This window comes from Aspergillus chevalieri, chromosome 5 (assembly GCF_016861735.1).
Source record: "Aspergillus chevalieri M1 DNA, chromosome 5, nearly complete sequence".
NCBI lineage: Eukaryota > Fungi > Ascomycota > Eurotiomycetes > Eurotiales > Aspergillaceae > Aspergillus > Aspergillus chevalieri.
The window spans coordinates 1,817,575-1,834,016 of NC_057366.1; the positions used below are offsets into that span (position 1 = coordinate 1,817,575).

The 16,442-nt window shown below is 51.9% G+C and overlaps 5 protein-coding genes across 5 annotated transcripts; all 5 read right to left on the minus strand.

Annotated features, from left to right (window-relative positions):
- Nucleotides 1-170: 170 nt before the first annotated feature.
- ACHE_50635A (SEC14 family lipid-binding protein) lies at nucleotides 171-1,628 on the minus strand (the record flags this gene model as incomplete). Its single annotated transcript, XM_043280373.1, has 4 exons — nucleotides 171-632; nucleotides 697-1,077; nucleotides 1,139-1,280; nucleotides 1,372-1,628. The coding sequence occupies 4 exons, from the start codon at nucleotides 1,626-1,628 to the stop codon at nucleotides 171-173; spliced, it is 1,242 nt and encodes a 413-aa protein (XP_043137959.1).
- A 472-nt stretch (nucleotides 1,629-2,100) lies between these two features.
- ACHE_50636A (putative transcription factor (Snd1/p100)) lies at nucleotides 2,101-4,895 on the minus strand (the record flags this gene model as incomplete). The annotated part of the gene is made up of 2 exons (XM_043280374.1): nucleotides 2,101-4,626; nucleotides 4,758-4,895. The coding sequence occupies 2 exons, from the start codon at nucleotides 4,893-4,895 to the stop codon at nucleotides 2,101-2,103; spliced, it is 2,664 nt and encodes an 887-aa protein (XP_043137960.1).
- A 318-nt stretch (nucleotides 4,896-5,213) lies between these two features.
- Nucleotides 5,214-5,897, minus strand: sod1 (superoxide dismutase SOD1; the record flags this gene model as incomplete). Its single annotated transcript, XM_043280376.1, has 3 exons — nucleotides 5,214-5,485; nucleotides 5,537-5,716; nucleotides 5,885-5,897. 3 exons carry the CDS (start codon nucleotides 5,895-5,897, stop codon nucleotides 5,214-5,216), a joined length of 465 nt encoding a protein of 154 aa, XP_043137961.1.
- Nucleotides 5,898-6,476: 579 nt separating this feature from the next.
- TAL1 (sedoheptulose-7-phosphate:D-glyceraldehyde-3-phosphate transaldolase TAL1) lies at nucleotides 6,477-7,505 on the minus strand (the record flags this gene model as incomplete). Its single annotated transcript, XM_043280377.1, has 2 exons — nucleotides 6,477-7,381; nucleotides 7,436-7,505. The coding sequence occupies 2 exons, from the start codon at nucleotides 7,503-7,505 to the stop codon at nucleotides 6,477-6,479; spliced, it is 975 nt and encodes a 324-aa protein (XP_043137962.1).
- A 587-nt stretch (nucleotides 7,506-8,092) lies between these two features.
- On the minus strand, nucleotides 8,093-15,910 carry ACHE_50639A (Beige/BEACH domain protein; the record flags this gene model as incomplete). The annotated part of the gene is made up of 7 exons (XM_043280378.1): nucleotides 8,093-8,122; nucleotides 8,176-8,340; nucleotides 8,401-8,613; nucleotides 8,666-8,971; nucleotides 9,023-12,943; nucleotides 13,009-13,370; nucleotides 13,423-15,910. The coding sequence occupies 7 exons, from the start codon at nucleotides 15,908-15,910 to the stop codon at nucleotides 8,093-8,095; spliced, it is 7,485 nt and encodes a 2,494-aa protein (XP_043137963.1).
- Between the last annotated feature and the right edge of the window lie 532 nt (nucleotides 15,911-16,442).

Sequence of the window (16,442 nt, forward strand, 5' to 3'; positions counted from 1 at the left end):
CGATAATAAAATCAATGATTAGATATTATGATTTTGCACTATGTAACCTAACCAAATCAATATGACAAAAAGCAGGCCAGTCTATCTAAATATAGTATAGTGTAGTGTAGTATATCAATATCTTCCAAACACAACCAACGTAAGTTTTATCGAACATGGCAACAGGTCCACTAAGATGCCTCCTGCACAGGTGCCGGAGCAGCAGCAGTAGCAGTCTCACTAGGCTTCTCACTATCACCAGCAGGTGCGCTAGCACCATTGGCAGTCACGGGAATATCCCACCTCCTCTCAATCCCATCCTTCTCCTCCCCCTTCTTCTCTCTCCCAAGGACCTGTATCTTGTCCCCATCAAACAACATCGGCCCCTTCAAAAACTCCTTCTTCTCGCCCTCCCCAGACTCAACACCGCCGATAATATCCTTTGTGTCATTATCCAGATTCGGCATGTCGCCCCATGTCCAGTCGAGGTCGCCGCCGTATTGCTTGGGGATACTGGAGGGGTCCATGAAGGAGGTTAGTGTTGGTTTTACATCCGAGGCGGAGAGAATGAAGATCTTGGATGTTGTGCCCGGGTCGAACCAGCGCTTGATCCAGCCCCAGACTGTGGGGAAGAAGCTAGGTGCGCCGATGATCTGCTACTTGTTAGCTGTTTGCGTTTTACACTTGAATACCTGGGGGCGAGGGGCAGGGACGTACGAAGATCCGATCCAACGTCTCGGGATAATGCGCCGTAGCCAACACACTAGCATCCTGCATATGCCCCTTCAGATTCCAAAACTGCTTCAGTCCCACCCCACTAACGTCAACGATATTCGTGCTCGTGACAATAGGCGTCTCGGGGTTCGGCCGCGGCAGCTTCGAACAAACAGGCATCACGAATCTAAGCAGATTCTCATACAGCGCGAAAAGGCGTAGCAACCGCTCTGGCACGGTAGATGACTTCTGGGCCTCCGCGGGAAGGTTTGAGGTACTCATTGTCTCGTTGTAGGCGGCCATGTTCTTGGAATTGAGGTGTTTGATTTCAAAGACGTAGACGGGGATGCCGCGGCGGTCGCGCCGGCCGGTCCACTGGGGGTACTGTTCTTTATTAGTCCCTGTATCCAGGACGTGCTTGGGAAGTAGGTGACAAGTGGCGTACCATCCGGCGAGCAGACTCGTAGGAATCAACGTCGATGTTCTCGTAGAGCTTCTCAATCGCATTATCCCGCCGCCAGTCCTCGGTGTCTTTGAACTGGTCCCAGGCGGCGTTCACGTCGAACTTGCGTGCGCGGAGAAAGCGCCTTCACCCATTAGCCTCTGCCAATAGTCCTAGTATATCCTCCACATCACTGAGAAACCCATAGTATAGGTTATGGGGAAAATAAAACGTACAACATCGTCGCATCATCATGACTAGCCTTCCCCCCATTCTCCTCACTGGCAGCCTTGTAATACCCCTTCTCCCCACACAGCTTCTTAAACTCCTCCAACTTCCCCTGCTGCTCATCCGTGAGATGATGCAGATGTCCAGCGAGCCATTCCGTCCCGGCGGCGGCGGATGCAGATGCGACGGGGTCGTTTTGCGGCTGCTCGTGGTGGTCGGAGGCGGTGTCGGAGGTGGTGGATTTCGAGGAGCCGAAGAGGGGCATTTTCGTTCTTTCTTTTTGTTCTCTCCTTCGGAGAGGTTTGTGCCGGATAGTAATGGGGGTGAAAGGTGTCAAGAATTGAGTTGAGAAATTAGGTGTAGCTCAGCTCGAGTCAGCTCCGGCCGGAACTCCGGGGCGGATGTCGGGATGCTGGGGTTCCGGGTTTGTTTGTTTGTTCCTGGATTTTCTTTGTTCGGGTTCAGATGGGGATTCTAGTCACGCAGGATTCGATAGTTGAGAATAGTCTTCAATATAAACAAGGAATAGTACTGTACAGATACACTATGAGTAAGATATATCACATGTTGCTATGCACATAACACGCTATGTCAGCGCTACGCAGCCCTGTTCGAGTACGAGTACGAGTACGAGAGTAGAATACTTTTGGTGTAAATATGCAGGATATCTCATCACCAATACAACAAAAAAAAGAACAAGATGTACAAGTTACATGCCAATCCCAGTTTCCAGTGGTTTAATCCTCCGTCAAGTCACCATACTCCCACATCCCCCGTCTCTCCTCCTTGGCCTCGCTCTCCAACTCCCGCAAGCTAGCCAATGTGTCACTTGCACTGCGCTCCCATGCCTTCAACTTCTTCGGCACCATCGCGAGACCTTCACGGACGACCTCGGCGTTGAGACTCTCGTCCAAACTCTTGGACACCGAGGGGTCCAGGAGCGTCACGTGCATGGTTCCCTCGGATGAGATGTAGTCGACGTTGGCGACGAGCTGACGGTCGAAAGCCTGGTCGCCGATGAAGCCAACGGCGTCTTCGAGGTAGTCCGAGGCAACCGGGAACTGGAGGAATGACAGGACGGCATCAGCAGCCTGGGGACGCAGCTTCTGCGCGGAGAACTGCGGGCTGAGTGCGCGAAGGCGGGACCAGGGCAGGGTCTCCGAGTTACCAAAGTCGATGTAGACCACCTCGGCCTGCTGCTTCTCGCGGTCGTTACGGCGGACCTTGGCGCGGTACCACTCGTTGTCTTCGCTGAACCTGGCCGCCACGAAGTCACCGGCCTTAGGGGGGCCAGGCAGAGGGGTGTCGTTGGCTTTGTTGATGTGGAACGAGCGGAATGCGCTCATCAGTTCGGTCAGAGCGGAGGTACCAGAGCCGATTTGCTGCAGCTTCAGCTTGCAGGTGGCGGGGTCGATGTAAGTCACCATCACATCGCGGTAGTCCTTGCGACGCTGCAAAGCATCATCGGCACCGTTCTGGCCATTGGTAGCAGCAGCGGCAGCAGCTTCCTCCTCTTCCGCCTCAGCTGCCTCCTTGGCAGGATCCCAGTCGTGCCAGAGTCCCCGGCGGGCCTCTTTAGCCTTTTGTTCAGCGGCAAAGTATTCGGTTGCGTTACCAGACTGTTCAGCAGAGTAGGCGTGCACGGTAGCAAGACCTTCCTCGAGCAAGATCTTGGTGAAGTTCTCCTTGTTCACATACAAGGTACCAATGAAACCACCGACCTTGTCAATAGTCTCAACGTCAATCTCTACATCTCTCTGCATGCACCTCCGGTTTGCTAGCTCGTGCGCCTCCTGTCCGAACGGCTCACCAGCCTCACCAGGGCCACGGGCAGAACGGGGTGCACGAATGCCAGACAGAACAAAGGTCAACTTGGCGTTTTCCCGGGGAACGAGGACAGTGAAACGAGATCCAGACTTGACAAAGTCGACAACAGCAGGGACACGCTTCTGGCGCTGGAGAATGGAAACCTCCATCTTGGCCTTCTGCACGTTCTCCGAGTAGTCTTGGTACTGCTTTGTCCGGGGCGGCTTGGGCGACCACATACCCTTGCCGTCCTTCTGGGCGTCCGCCTCAGCGACCAACAGAGAGTCGTAGTCGGGCGAGCGGTCATCATCGTCCGCACGATGACGAATAACAGAAGCGTAACCAGCCTCAACGAGAGACAGAGCAACGTTAGCATTGCCCTGGACAACAGTAGCAACATCGCGCTCCTCGTAGCCCTCATTAGCAGGCTTCTTGCCGTTAACAGTCACTTTAACATGCTTGCCAATAAGCTTCTTCCGCAGAAACTCCTTAGCATCCGCGCTAAACAGAGCCTGGCTGGGATCCGACGGCTTGGGCTGACGGACACTGCTGAGACTAATCTTCTTCTCCTGGCCAGCCTTGCTGCGCACAAAGATAGTGTCCGCATTCAACACACGACTAACAACGTAGTCCTCCGCAGCCCCGCCCGCAGGGCCCTTGGTGACAAGGTTGGTAAACAGACCCTTTCGGCCATCCTTGGCCGCTTTCTCTGCATGCCGGAAGGCAGCCATATGAGCACCCAACAAAGGCGAGTGGTGGTCATGGCAGCGCGCAAGACCAGCCTCAAGCAGGAACTTGGCGACGTTGCCATTGGGGTGCAGAACGGTAGCGATGAGCTGGCCCTGCGGCGTAACACCCAGCAACGACACCTGGACCTTGCGCTGCAGCAACCGCGATTCGACAAATGCATGCGCCTCGTCGCCGTACGGCTCAGCAGGCTGCTCCCTGCCATCGGCCGTGACACGCTTAGCGGCAGGCGCACGGATACCCGCCAACGCAACAATAGTCTGCAGATGCTCCTGCGGTGCAAGCAACAAACGCAGAACCAGGCGATCCCCGTTCAGCACCCGCTCAACGATACCCTGCAAATCCTTCTGTTTGTATTCCTCGACCAGCGCCTTGCCATCGGCCAATTCGTAGCTCGTCTCGATCTGTCCCTGCGCCAATCCAGCCCAGACACCCTTCTCAGCATCGCGGGCGTGATCCTCCAGCGCGCGCAGACGCTCAATCAGAGCGGCAGTGTCTTCAGATTCGTCAGCGCGCTTACCAGCCTCCTCACGAACGCGGGACCATCCTTCCTGGACACTGATGTCGGGGAGAGAGGCGTCGAAGCTGGGGAGCTTGATGATACCGTATTCGCGTCTTGCGCCGGTGGGGATGGTATAGAGGGGAGTGAATTCGACTACTTTGCCGACGAGGAGTTCGCGGAGGAATTCGCGGGAGTGGAAGCCGTATGCCTGTGATTATCAGCATTGAATAGCTCAAGAGTGACCTGGAGGTGCAGTGTCTCGAAAGGCCACCTTTCACTGGCCACGACCAAACCAAAACCATCACTCAATTCAACTCAGGAAAAATAGGGAATGCTCACCTCATCACCCTCCCTCCGCAGTCTAGGAGCAGACACATAGGCTAAACTGAGGACACGTTCCTGGCTGGGGTTGGCGATATGGGACAGCACCACGGTGTCGCCGGAGAGAACGGCCTTGACACGGGCCTCAAGGGGCATTTTGAATTAAAGGGAATAAAGAGAAAGAGTAAAACGAAAGAACCAACGATAATAGTACACAATGGGAAGAAAAAGAGAAGCGTGCAAGACGATGAAGGCAGGTTCAAGAGTAATGTTTGGGGAGAAAGACAGCTGTTGTATGTGGGGACAATCTGGATACAATCTGGCCAGACAGGGGTCTATGCTGCATTCACTATTCACTTATGCACACTTATGCACTCTCTATACATCTACTACTTATGCACTTATCCATATCACAGTAAATTCACCATTTTCCTATCATGGCTATCATACTACTCATCTACTTCCCACAAATGTTTATGCGGAAATACCAATAACACCGCAGGCAGGACGAGCACCGGCGTTACCAGTCTTCTTGGACTCCTCGTTACCACCACGGCCAAGGTCGTCAGTACCGGCGTGGACGACGAGGGTACGGCCGAGAACGCTCTCAGCACCGAACAGCTTCACGAACTTGTCTTCCTTGGAGCCAACGGCGTTACCCTCAGCGTTGGTCTGGAAGTTGCCCAGGTCACCAACGTGACGCTCGGTGTCCTCGGGAGCACCGTGGGGCTTGCCGTGGGGGTTGACTGCAGCACATTAGCCTTGTTCAGATAAATTTATAGGGTACTGAGGCTTACAGTGAGGACCGGCGGAGGTGCAGCCGTTGGTGTTGTCACCGAACTGGTGGACGTGGAAAGCACGCTGAGCGTTGGCGTCGTGGCCGGAGATGTTCCAGGAGACGGTGGTGGGGGCGTTCTCGGAGGTCTGCTCAAAGGTGACGGTACCGTTGACCTTGGAGTCACCACGGAGGACAGCGACTGGTTGTGTTAGTTAGCAAACTCCCTGTAGAATAATTCTGGAATGCTGGTGGAGGGACTGTGATAGGTAGAGAAAGTCCTCAAGAGACCACAAGGTGCTCAAATCTGCTCACTCAAGGTCCCCCGGTCGATCATGAACCAAACGACAGAAATAGCACAGAAACTCACCAGCCTTGACCATTTTGACGGTTTTATTAGGATTTAGAGGTTATAGAAATTTGTAGATGATGGATTATAGATGATGGTGATGGTTAAGAGAGAGAAAGAGGAGAGAAGAAAACAGAGCGATGAGAAAGAAATGACTAGGCCGGGTGGATAATGTAATGCTCCCCTCCTCCCCTCACTCTTCTCCTACTACTGTTCTCTTCGCTGCTTTTCTTCATCGGCGGGGTTCGGATCATGACGTCCCGCTGCGTCACAGCACAGTACATTCAGTATTCTCTACACTCAATTCAACAACAAATGTATATAATCCAGGAAATTTCATTCAATTGACCAGATGGTTATATTTTCACAGCAATTATCACTATAATTGCCATGGGAGGGATACTGTAAACTGGTTCTCTGCATAATAATATGTACTTCCGACCTCGCTGCCCCACCGCCAAGCACGCAATGCCGCCGTCATTCCCGGTCGGAATTAGAATCCTCTCTCTACTACTATTACTGCTACTACATGAAATACAATACAATAGTAGAACAAATAGCATTCATAAATCGTATCTACTAACCGCCATTTTACAGGATATCATAATACAAATTAAGCCTGAACCTTCTGCTTGAGCAGATCCTTCAGGGTGACAGCATCAGCAGCAAACTTGCTGATACCCTCGCGCAGCTTCTCAGTAGCCATAGCATCCTCGTTGAAGTCGAACCGGAACAGAGCCTCGTCGTTGAGGTACGACTGCTTGGGGATGTCGAGCTTGACAGCGCTCTCGCTCTCCAGCTTCTTGGGGACCGCAGCGGTCGAGTTGTACAGGTCCTCGAGCAGGTTGGGCGAGATGGTCAGGTAATCGCAACCAGCGAGCTCGGTGATCTCACCAACGTTGCGGAACGAAGCACCCATGACAATGGTCTTGTACCCATGCTTCTTGTAGTAGTTGAAGATGTTCTGCACCGACTTGACACCGGGGTCCTCCTCGGCGCTGAACTCCTTCTTGTGCGCAGCCTTGAACCAGTCGAGGATACGGCCAACGAAGGGCGAGATGAGGAAGGCACCAGCCTCGGCGGCGGCGATGGCCTGGACGAGCGAGAACATGAGGGTTAGGTTGCAGTTGATGCCGTGCTGGGTCTGCAGGATGTGCGCGGCCTGGATACCCTCCCAGGTGGAGGCGATCTTGATGAGGATGCGGTCGCGCGAGATACCCTGCTCCTCGTAGAGCTTGATGATGTGCAGGGCCTTGTTGACGGAGGCCTGGGTGTCGAAGGAGAAGCGGGCGTCGACTTCGGTCGAGACCTTGCCGGGAATGATCTCCAGGATCTTCTTGCCGAACTCAACAAGGAGACGGTCGAGGGTGGCGTCGACCTGCTCGTCGACGGTGCTGCCCTCCTTCTTGCCGGAGGCGACGGCGGCGTCGATCAGGCTGGCGTATTCGGGCTTCTTAGAAGCAGCCAGGATCAGGGAGGGGTTGGTGGTGGCATCCTGAGGCTTGTACTTGCCGATGGCTGCATTCGTTAGCATTCATTCTCGATTTCCAAGGTGTGTTTGGAAAGGCGTACTGGCAAAGTCACCAGAGTCACAGACGACAACAGTGCCGCTGGCCTTGAGCTGATCGAGAGAGGAAGACATGACGAATTATGCGGTATAAAGCAGACAATACTTTTCTGGAAGAGATGTTGAAGAAGATGAAGGAGAGAGACGACGAGAGAAAATATAAGAGAAACCGTGGCGATAGGAGGGGTTGCCGTGGAATGGTGGGGCTATGACGCTTCATACACAACAACTACGGATGCCGCATACATATCGGAGCACTGTCTGCAGGCGCATTATTCTACTCACTACTCCTACCGGATACCTGCCTTCCATACGCTTTATTCCATTCCCTCTCTCCCCTTCCATTCGCCTCTTTGCTGACAATATCCGACGGCATTTGACTCTCATCCAGCTTCCCTCTGGTTCCGATCCCGGGGCGCACTGCTCCGGTGTGCTCCCTCCGGTGTCTTCTCCGGAATCTGTCTCTCCGTGTGACAGTCAGTGGAGTCGTACTAATAAATCCCCCTTCACCGGCTCCCTTTACATACTCCTTTAGGCACATGGAGCCGCCGCTTTCTCTTTCCGGTATCAACTGACTTATATCAAAACCAAATCAAGGTATATATTCAAGTACACGAATCTAATAACAGAGCATATACTTTTACCTCCTGTTTATTGTATCTCTACCGACGCTGAACGCAACTCCATTCATACTGCAAACAATTAGTCCCCGCACTCATGCCGTTTATATAGATTGCAAACTCACCACTCGCCCGATCTCATCGCCCGTATACACCACCTGCGGCAGGGCCAGAATGCAACTGATTCCTGCCGTGATATTCTCCCCAGTATCCCGGCTCGGATCCGTATGATGGAGCTGCCGGATCAGCTCCAATTCAAATCGTCCCTCGTGAATTGTTTTGCTCCAGATCTGCTTTCATTAGTCCGGCTGCCAATATCTCAGCGAAAAAAAAAAAAAAATGAAACTTACGTTGACCACTCCCCGTCGATGGCCAGTAAACAAGAGCTCTCGCTCCAGCCATTCATCACTAACTCCCTCGTAGAACACGCACGATAGGATATGGTCATCGGCCGATTCGTAAATATCCTGGCGAAGCAGTAGCGCACCATTTAGCGTGTACAAACTGATGCAGTTTCCACGGCACACAGCGATATCCCCAGTCACGTCGTTGACGCGAGCACACTAACTAGTTAGCTAGAGTACGCCGTAAGCAGGCAAGCTTTTTGCAACTCACATCAACCGGTCCATTGGTCGGAAGCTCCCTCACAAAGGATTGTTGGTTTAGATCCCAGAGCATGACTTGTCCATCACTCGACGCTGTCAGAAGAGTGCTAAACGAACGCGAAACCGCAAGAACTGTGATAGGCGAACGATGGCCAAATAAGGTTCCTGCCGGTTGCAGATCGACGGATTTGCTGCCTGAAGTGTACGTCCAGATAGAAACAGTGCAGTCTCTACCAGCCGTCACTAGTGTTCGCGAATCCGCAAAGATCGCACACGACAGCTGTCCGACATGGAGATGTTCAAAGTGGCCCAGCAGCTGTGAACGTTAGCATTTTCTGATGGCACAACACGAGAGACGTCAACCTACCTTTCTACTTTCCGCTGAGTAGAACCGGACACTACCATCAAAGAATCCCCATTCCATATACTTGTCATAAGTCGGAGGAATGTTCAATCGCAATGGAGCAGCACATAACAACCGATCTTGCTTCATGGACAGTGACGCTACCCGCTCCTCGATATCAAGAAGCGAAACGGGAAGCTGCGTCAATGATTCTGCAAGCCGATCCAACCGTGGCGCCTTATACTTCAAATCCTCCCGTTGCGGATGCGGCCGGCTAAATATCTGATGCGGTGTCTGCCCAAAGTTGTGAATGATCCCAATCGTAGCCAGCCGCTCTACTGGATCATCAATGTTGTCGATATCCTTCGCGCCCTGGTAAGACAGATGATGGAAGACATTGACTGCTTCGATAGCGGCGTCACCTTTCTGCTTGCACCCAAATACCAAATCGATCCAGTGATGCAGGTTTTGCGTCACGTAGGGGCTCTCGAGGGCTTCCCGTTGTTTGGCGATGAAAATCTTGGGGTCGCCTTTGGCCCATGGGGGTAATTCTACCGAGTCGATGGCTGTGGTCATGTTTTGAAGGACTCCAAACTCGTAGTTGTTGGCGTTAACCAGGAACTCGGGAAGATAGAAGAACTCCGGGATCAACTCGCGAACATCCGACATGTTTCCTTTCGAGGCGGATTCCCAGGCCTTTGCAACCGAATAGAACAGGCGATCAGCATGATCAAACGTGCCACCCTGTAGAAGAAGATATGATTTGACAAACGGCTGCAGACGAATAAGGTACGAGCTAACGATCATAGCAGAAGAGTAATGCGTCCCGTAATGGAACGGAGGCGAGTCATCTCCGCCCATTTCCGCGAAGGCATTGTATCGTTCTCTGAACTCTGCCTCTCTTTCCAACGTCTGGCAACCCATCGGTTTCGACAGATCACGGAAGCTCTTGGGATTTGTCAGGTCCAATTCCTCGCTGGTATAATCAGCGAGTACCCATGGGAAAACAGGGTACTGCGTCAGGTCATTGAAAGTCCTCCCAGCGAGAGTGTTGACCAACATAAGGTAGTGGAAATTCGATATCTCCCCTCTGACCCATTTTCGGGTCGCTGGGTTCTCCGGCGAATGACCAAAGACACTTGCAAATTTGGACCCAAGAGTCTGCGGAGCATCCTCTTGGCTCCGAAGGGTCTCAAACCTCCGTATATCCTCTGGTCGCGAGTGCCCAACGCTTCCAGTCACCTGAGGAGCCTTGGAACCCAGCTGGCTGGACAGGTCATCCCGGGCCTTCGATGAGACAAGCGTCAAAAGGAAGCTGCTACCGTCCGTAAAGAAGATTTCAAGTGCCACATCACGAAATAGGAAACGTCTCTTCGACACGCTGACCAAATCGGACCATTTCCAACTCCTCGTTTCGTGCTCCTGGGGTTTCCGTTCATCGTCTTCCCGTCCAGCAATCATTCGAACGTACGGATCCCGCTCTTCTGGGGGGGCTTGCCAAACATTAACAATCTCGCCATCGGACCGTTGGAAGAAATTGTCAAGTAGGTAAATATGGTCCTTGCCCAGGATAAGGAGGCCCTCGCAAGCCTCCAACCCAATGACCCGAGACATGTTGCAGACATTCTGAACCTGATCGCCACGATGCAAAGTCCGCATGACCTTTCGGTTCTTATCTTCATAGTCTGCCATGACCGCTTTCGGGTCGTCGATCATTTCAAAGCTTTCCTCCAGAACACCTTTGTCTGCTTCCACAGCTTGGAGATTGCTCTCCACTGGCGTCAAAGGCATCGCATCCCCACCAGAAGCTGATGGAACTTGAGTGTTGATCTTGATTGCCGGTGGTTCTGAAACCTTTCTCTTTTTCGGTTGATAATCTTGTCGTTCGTTGGACGTGTCTGGAACTACGCGTAGCCGCATGCGACTCCGCCCTTCTGTCTGGTCAAGGCGCCATTTTGTCTCTCGATATTCTACGAGAACCCCTCCGAAACGATGAAGGTCCATTAATAGACGAGCAAAAGTCGACCATATGAACATCAAATCATCCTGTTGATCTTGCAGAGACCTTTGGTACTTCAAGAACTCCGAGGCCGATATGTTGGATATCCAGTGTGGATGCGTGGCTTCATGTTTGCGAATCGCCTCTTCGCTGACTTTTTCACTTTGAACCCATTGCTTTAATTTATCTTGACGCTTCGAGACGCGAACGCGTGCTGAGGTCGCTGTACTTGCATCCTCCTCTTGCACGAAATGGTCCCACGATCTACCTAGTGCCTCCAAAAACAAGGCATTGAGGTCATCCCCTCGATCGGCAATCCATTGCAGGAAAGCAGCATCTTCCATCCCGACAAGGGCGTCGAAATCATCCAGGAGACGCTTTTGAAGGGGCGCTGCCGCATGGCTCAGAATTGCAGACATATCATCCGGTTTCTGCACCAAAATGATGCGCCAGAGACCCACGGCAGCCCGGCGGACATCTTCGTTCTTGCTGACTAGCTTGGTATAGAGCTGATAGCATAACAGCTGCAGGTATTCTGAATGAGACTCTTCAGTAGAGAGAATCACCGCTTGCCAGTAATTGAGACGCTTCAGAAACACCAGTGTCTCCCGATCATCCGCCTCTGACAGTTTGAGTAGCACGGCCCGGAAGAGAGTCGACCGCATCGTCGCAATGGCTTGATTACAAAGGCGAACACTCTTCAGCATGGAAATATCCGGGCGCTGCAGATATTCCAGAATCGTTCCCAGAAACTCAAGAGTAGCGGTTGTACCGTCAATAAACCAACCTTCGTACATGGCTTCTGCAACATGAGCAGCCAAGCGTCCTAGGTTGGTGAGTGTTCTCGGCTCCAAGAATAGCTGGGCCTCTGGCGATACAGCATCTTGCAGGGCCGAAAAGAGATGTTTCGTTAACCACGAATTGAAGCATGCTTGATGTTCCAGGAATCCAGGTGGTGTCTTGAGATAAAGACCTAGGCCTGAAAAGTCTTTTCGCTCGAGTAATTGGTCGGTGAACACGGCGAGAACGAGGCCCAAGATGCTAATCACAACAGGATTATCCGTAGCAGCCCCATTTTCCTTAGCATGGGAGGGCGTGAACGCACGGTGTAAACGTGCATGAGAAGGTGCGAGGTGTCCTTGATCGGATGAAACGAGGATGAAGGACGATCCGCGGCGCAGAGGCTTTTGACCACGGCTATTCCGATGAGTCCCTCCTTGCTCCACTGTTCTTGTTCGTAACTCTGCTGCGCCAGCCGACTTGGGGCGGATGGCCAAGTTTAGATCATCCAGCCTGAGCCCGCCATCATGAGAATTCAGCTCGACGTCCGCGTTGACAATATCTGACCCAACAACAACTGGAAACAGCACACGGAGTAGTCCCTGTACGTAATTGGACTGCACTGCAAATTCGCGAAAATCTTCCGACTTGGCGTGAACCATAGCCAGAAGTTCGATAGCAGCAGCTAAAAGCGAAACTTCTTCAATAGTTTGATCGACAGGTCTCGATGAAGACATATTCGGCTTTGTCATCTGTGCCAATCGTTCCTTCAGTGAACCATTGCGCTGCTCCAAGCTGTGTTCGGCCAATACAACCTTTCTCAGGCCACTTCTCATCATTTCGGTGATCACAGGCAACATTTCTGGAAAGACAACTTTCGTTTTATCGCCTGCAGAGAGTGTCTCTACCAGATTGGAGCCATCAAAGGGTCGATCAACATCCACCGATCCAACATCGACTCCAAACAATACAGCAAAACATATGGTCCATAAAGCGGGTACATTCCACCATCTTTTCAGGCAATGTTGCAGCACGATGTATCCACCGCTCCTTTCGGAGAACTTTTTGCTGTAATTGCTACCGTGGAAGACAACTAGACGGGCTAGGATTCTCATTGCAGGGATGACAATTTCAGGGTCATCTTCGCATATTAGATACAGAAGCCACTGTATGGAAACGTATTAGAAAAAATGATCCTACTGAAGTGAGGTGAAGTGTATATGAGACCAACCTTATTTGTCACGGCCCGAGCGAACTTCGTCAACGATAAGAGATCGTGAACATTGCAAAGAACAGAACAATACATTTGCAGCATCTCGACTGCCATAGCAGAGCTCGATACATATACCCGCTTTCCAGGGGAAGACGTTGATAGCTGCGGAGATGAGTTCAGCCGAATGCTCTTCTTTTTCTGCAACTTAGTCGGTGCCTTCGGTTTGTGCAAAGCGTAGGTAATGAAAAGGGCCAGGGAACGGAGTAAGTCCGCAGACAGGCAACTCTCCATAAGCGATTTGAAGGCCTTTGTGAAAAGACGCAAGCCATCTAGGGTGAAATCCTCTCCCTTCAGAGCTTCCAGCAGCTTCTTGGTGACACCTGTCAACAATTAGCATGAAGATAATGAAAGGTAGATGAGGCAAAAGCTTACGCATCCGAGAGAGGCGCTTTGCATTAAAGCGACGATAAGGGCCTCCAGTGGCAAAGATACAGAACTGGGAGTAATACAGCTCGAGGAGATCGAGTTCGCCGAATCTCCATATATCCAAATCAACCATGAGAATTCTGTATGCAAGTGGGTTGACAATGATGGAGCGATGCGGATGCTCAAAGTCATAACCCACGAAACCAAGGGTCAAGCGGAGGAGTCTGGAGGCCACCGCCGATCGCTCCTCGTAACCGGAGCATACGACAGATGTCTTTGGGGCTGCGGTATAGTTACCCAATGGGCAGCCCAGTTTCTCACGCAGCAAGGCCGCGAGTATTCCATAGCCATTCTCCCGCTCCATGGCTTCACTATTTCTCCAGTTATCCTGAACAGACTCGTACAGCACCTCTACCGCCATCACAAGAGAGTCTGCAGTACTGGCCGCCTGGACCAGGCTCAGATGCACCGCTGCACAGCCGCCAAGGCGCCAGCTTGCATCATCTAAAGATTGTGGCACCGCAACGACAGGGTCGCCTGCCAAGATTCCCACTCCGTGAGTTTGCGTCAGTGCACCATTTATCGCAGGCGTCGCACCATTGACAGCCACCGAATTGCCGCCAGCTTTGGTAAGTTGCTGTAAGTTTCTAGCTGCCGGCCGGGACAAGCACCTGACAAGTTGCGACTCGTCGACATTGCTGCTATCATCGTCATCTAGAATGGCAACTGGGGAGACGTTGACCAAAATTGACCCTTCACGAACTAGCGCACTTGCTTTTCTTCGAATTGCTGTGACGATATCGGAGAGCTCTTCTTTGCCGGGGTGAAGATGTTCATTTCGGACATTCAGGGCTGCAGATGCTCTGTAGGTTTGGAAGGACCCCATACAGTCTTGAAAGTTGCCATAATACCGAGGGCCGAGATTATAGAAAACAGAAATCATGTCGTCGCTATATGCCTCATCCAACAGTGTCGCACCTGCTAGAGACCATCGAGAGGTCGACACGCCCTTTCCCAACCTCATCGCCAGATCCTGCGGGGTTCCGAAGAATGCTTGCACCCGCGGTGTTTTGTTAGGAACACCGGTCACTGGAACGTTCGGATACTCTATCTTCAGTTGTTCGACGAATTCACCGTCTATGAATAGCGAAGCTCGGGAGTATGATGGTGGTCTGGGCTTTTTATGGACAAGAGCAATATGGTACCATCGATTAGGTTGGAAAGAAATGGACTTAAATCGGACACTGGGGCGAGGGCCGCTTATGGAAGTTTGCAATATCAAATGGCGGGTGTCTTTTTCAAGGTACATGAGCAGAAAGCATGTTTGGCGCGCGTCAAATGCCCCGAATATGGTTGTATGCGTACTAGTATCAAACCGGTCAAACCGAGCCCATACTGATAAAGTGTAGCCCGCAGAGATCGCTGGCGGGAATGTACGGCCTAGACTAGAGAACTCCACGGAGCAGTACCCATGCAATGACAAATCGAAATGTATAAATGGGGGTTGTTTAGACCGCTTTAACACGTCGAGTAGGAACCGCAGGATGTCAGAGCTACCGTGCGCATTGCGGTAGAGGGCAACAGCATCATCCAAATTGCTCAGTCCTTGAGTGCAGAGTAGTCGAGCAAGTTCTTGGTATAACGATTTCTCGTCTTCAGAACAGTCATTGCTGAATAACAATGGTAAGATGGAGGTTAGCATCCCAGTAGCATGCAGAGCTACAACATTCCTTTCAGATTGCGATGCGAGCTGGCAGAGACAGGCCGGAACTGCCAGTCTTTGAGTTTTATGGTGTCCAAAGAGCGAGGACTGCATCAACCATACGCGAATAAAGAGCCCCAGAAATTCGGAAACTTCCACGGTCTCCGATGTTCCCATACCTTTGTCCACAGATTGGCGGACGTCATCAGGAGATAAGGAATTTTCATTCAGCTGAGATTCCGCCGCTAGAGCTGTGAACAACCCAGCTACAGTTTCCTGGCAGAGTGCTGCTGCCAGAATTCCACCATAGAACTGCTGTGTCTCAGCCTCCGCACTGCCCAGTTTAGTGGCCAGAGTTAACAAAGACTTCTCCAACACCGTCTTGCCCCCACCGGGAATCTTCTTTGTAAAGTATCGTTGATTTCCGAAATGTTCCTTTAAGCCCTCCGCCAGGACCTCCAACGCATCCTTGTGTAGAGTCAATAGACTCTTCTTCTCATCCTTGGGTAGTTCCGCATCATAGATCTCCGCGAGCTTGCTAATGAGGACCAACAACAATTGGAAACCATTCTGATGTCGGAAGCAATCCTTTGCTTCCCTAGGGCAGTCGTTATCGATAAAGGTATGACGCAGCCGGAGCAAGCTTTCGGTTGCCGTCAGGGCGAGTTGCGGAGAAATCGGATCCTGCTCGCAGATGTTCCTCAACTCCTCAATCACAGGAGCCAGCTCAAGATTAAGTCGTTCGATTGACGACGAAGGAGGCGGCAAAGGGAGGGAGGTGGCCTGGTTCATTGCGCCGCCAAATGTTAACCCCGGCTACCTCTTCCGATGGCTGGATACCAACCATGAACCTGGACTGGGCGTGACAATGAAGGCGGTCTGCATTGGTATGCGGTGAGCCAACAACTATTAGCGAGCTTTGGTCGCCATGTCAGTTGGAATGGAGATTGTTTTGGTCTTGGAGCGAGGTACAACTGGTCAAAGGATCAACACGGACGGAGAGACATGGAAATTGCGCGCAGGTGACGAGTTCTGGCCGCACCGTTTTTGTGAGGGGAACTGGCGGAACATGGAGAAGGGTGTTAGTAACGCTTCTCTTGCAGGAATGGCGATTCGACAAACGATATCCCACGTGTCCGGACTCACAGTCGAGGTAGTAATCTATTTTAAAAGCAATAATATCTTTCTCCCACGCTCAGATATGGTGAAGTGTACCAACTTCACTATGTACTCCGAGTACTACTTTGCGCTCAGGCGGAGGGGAAAGCCTTGCCCAGACAGAGCCGCCGCACTATCAGGTGACTGCGGCGGTGCTGATTGGCCA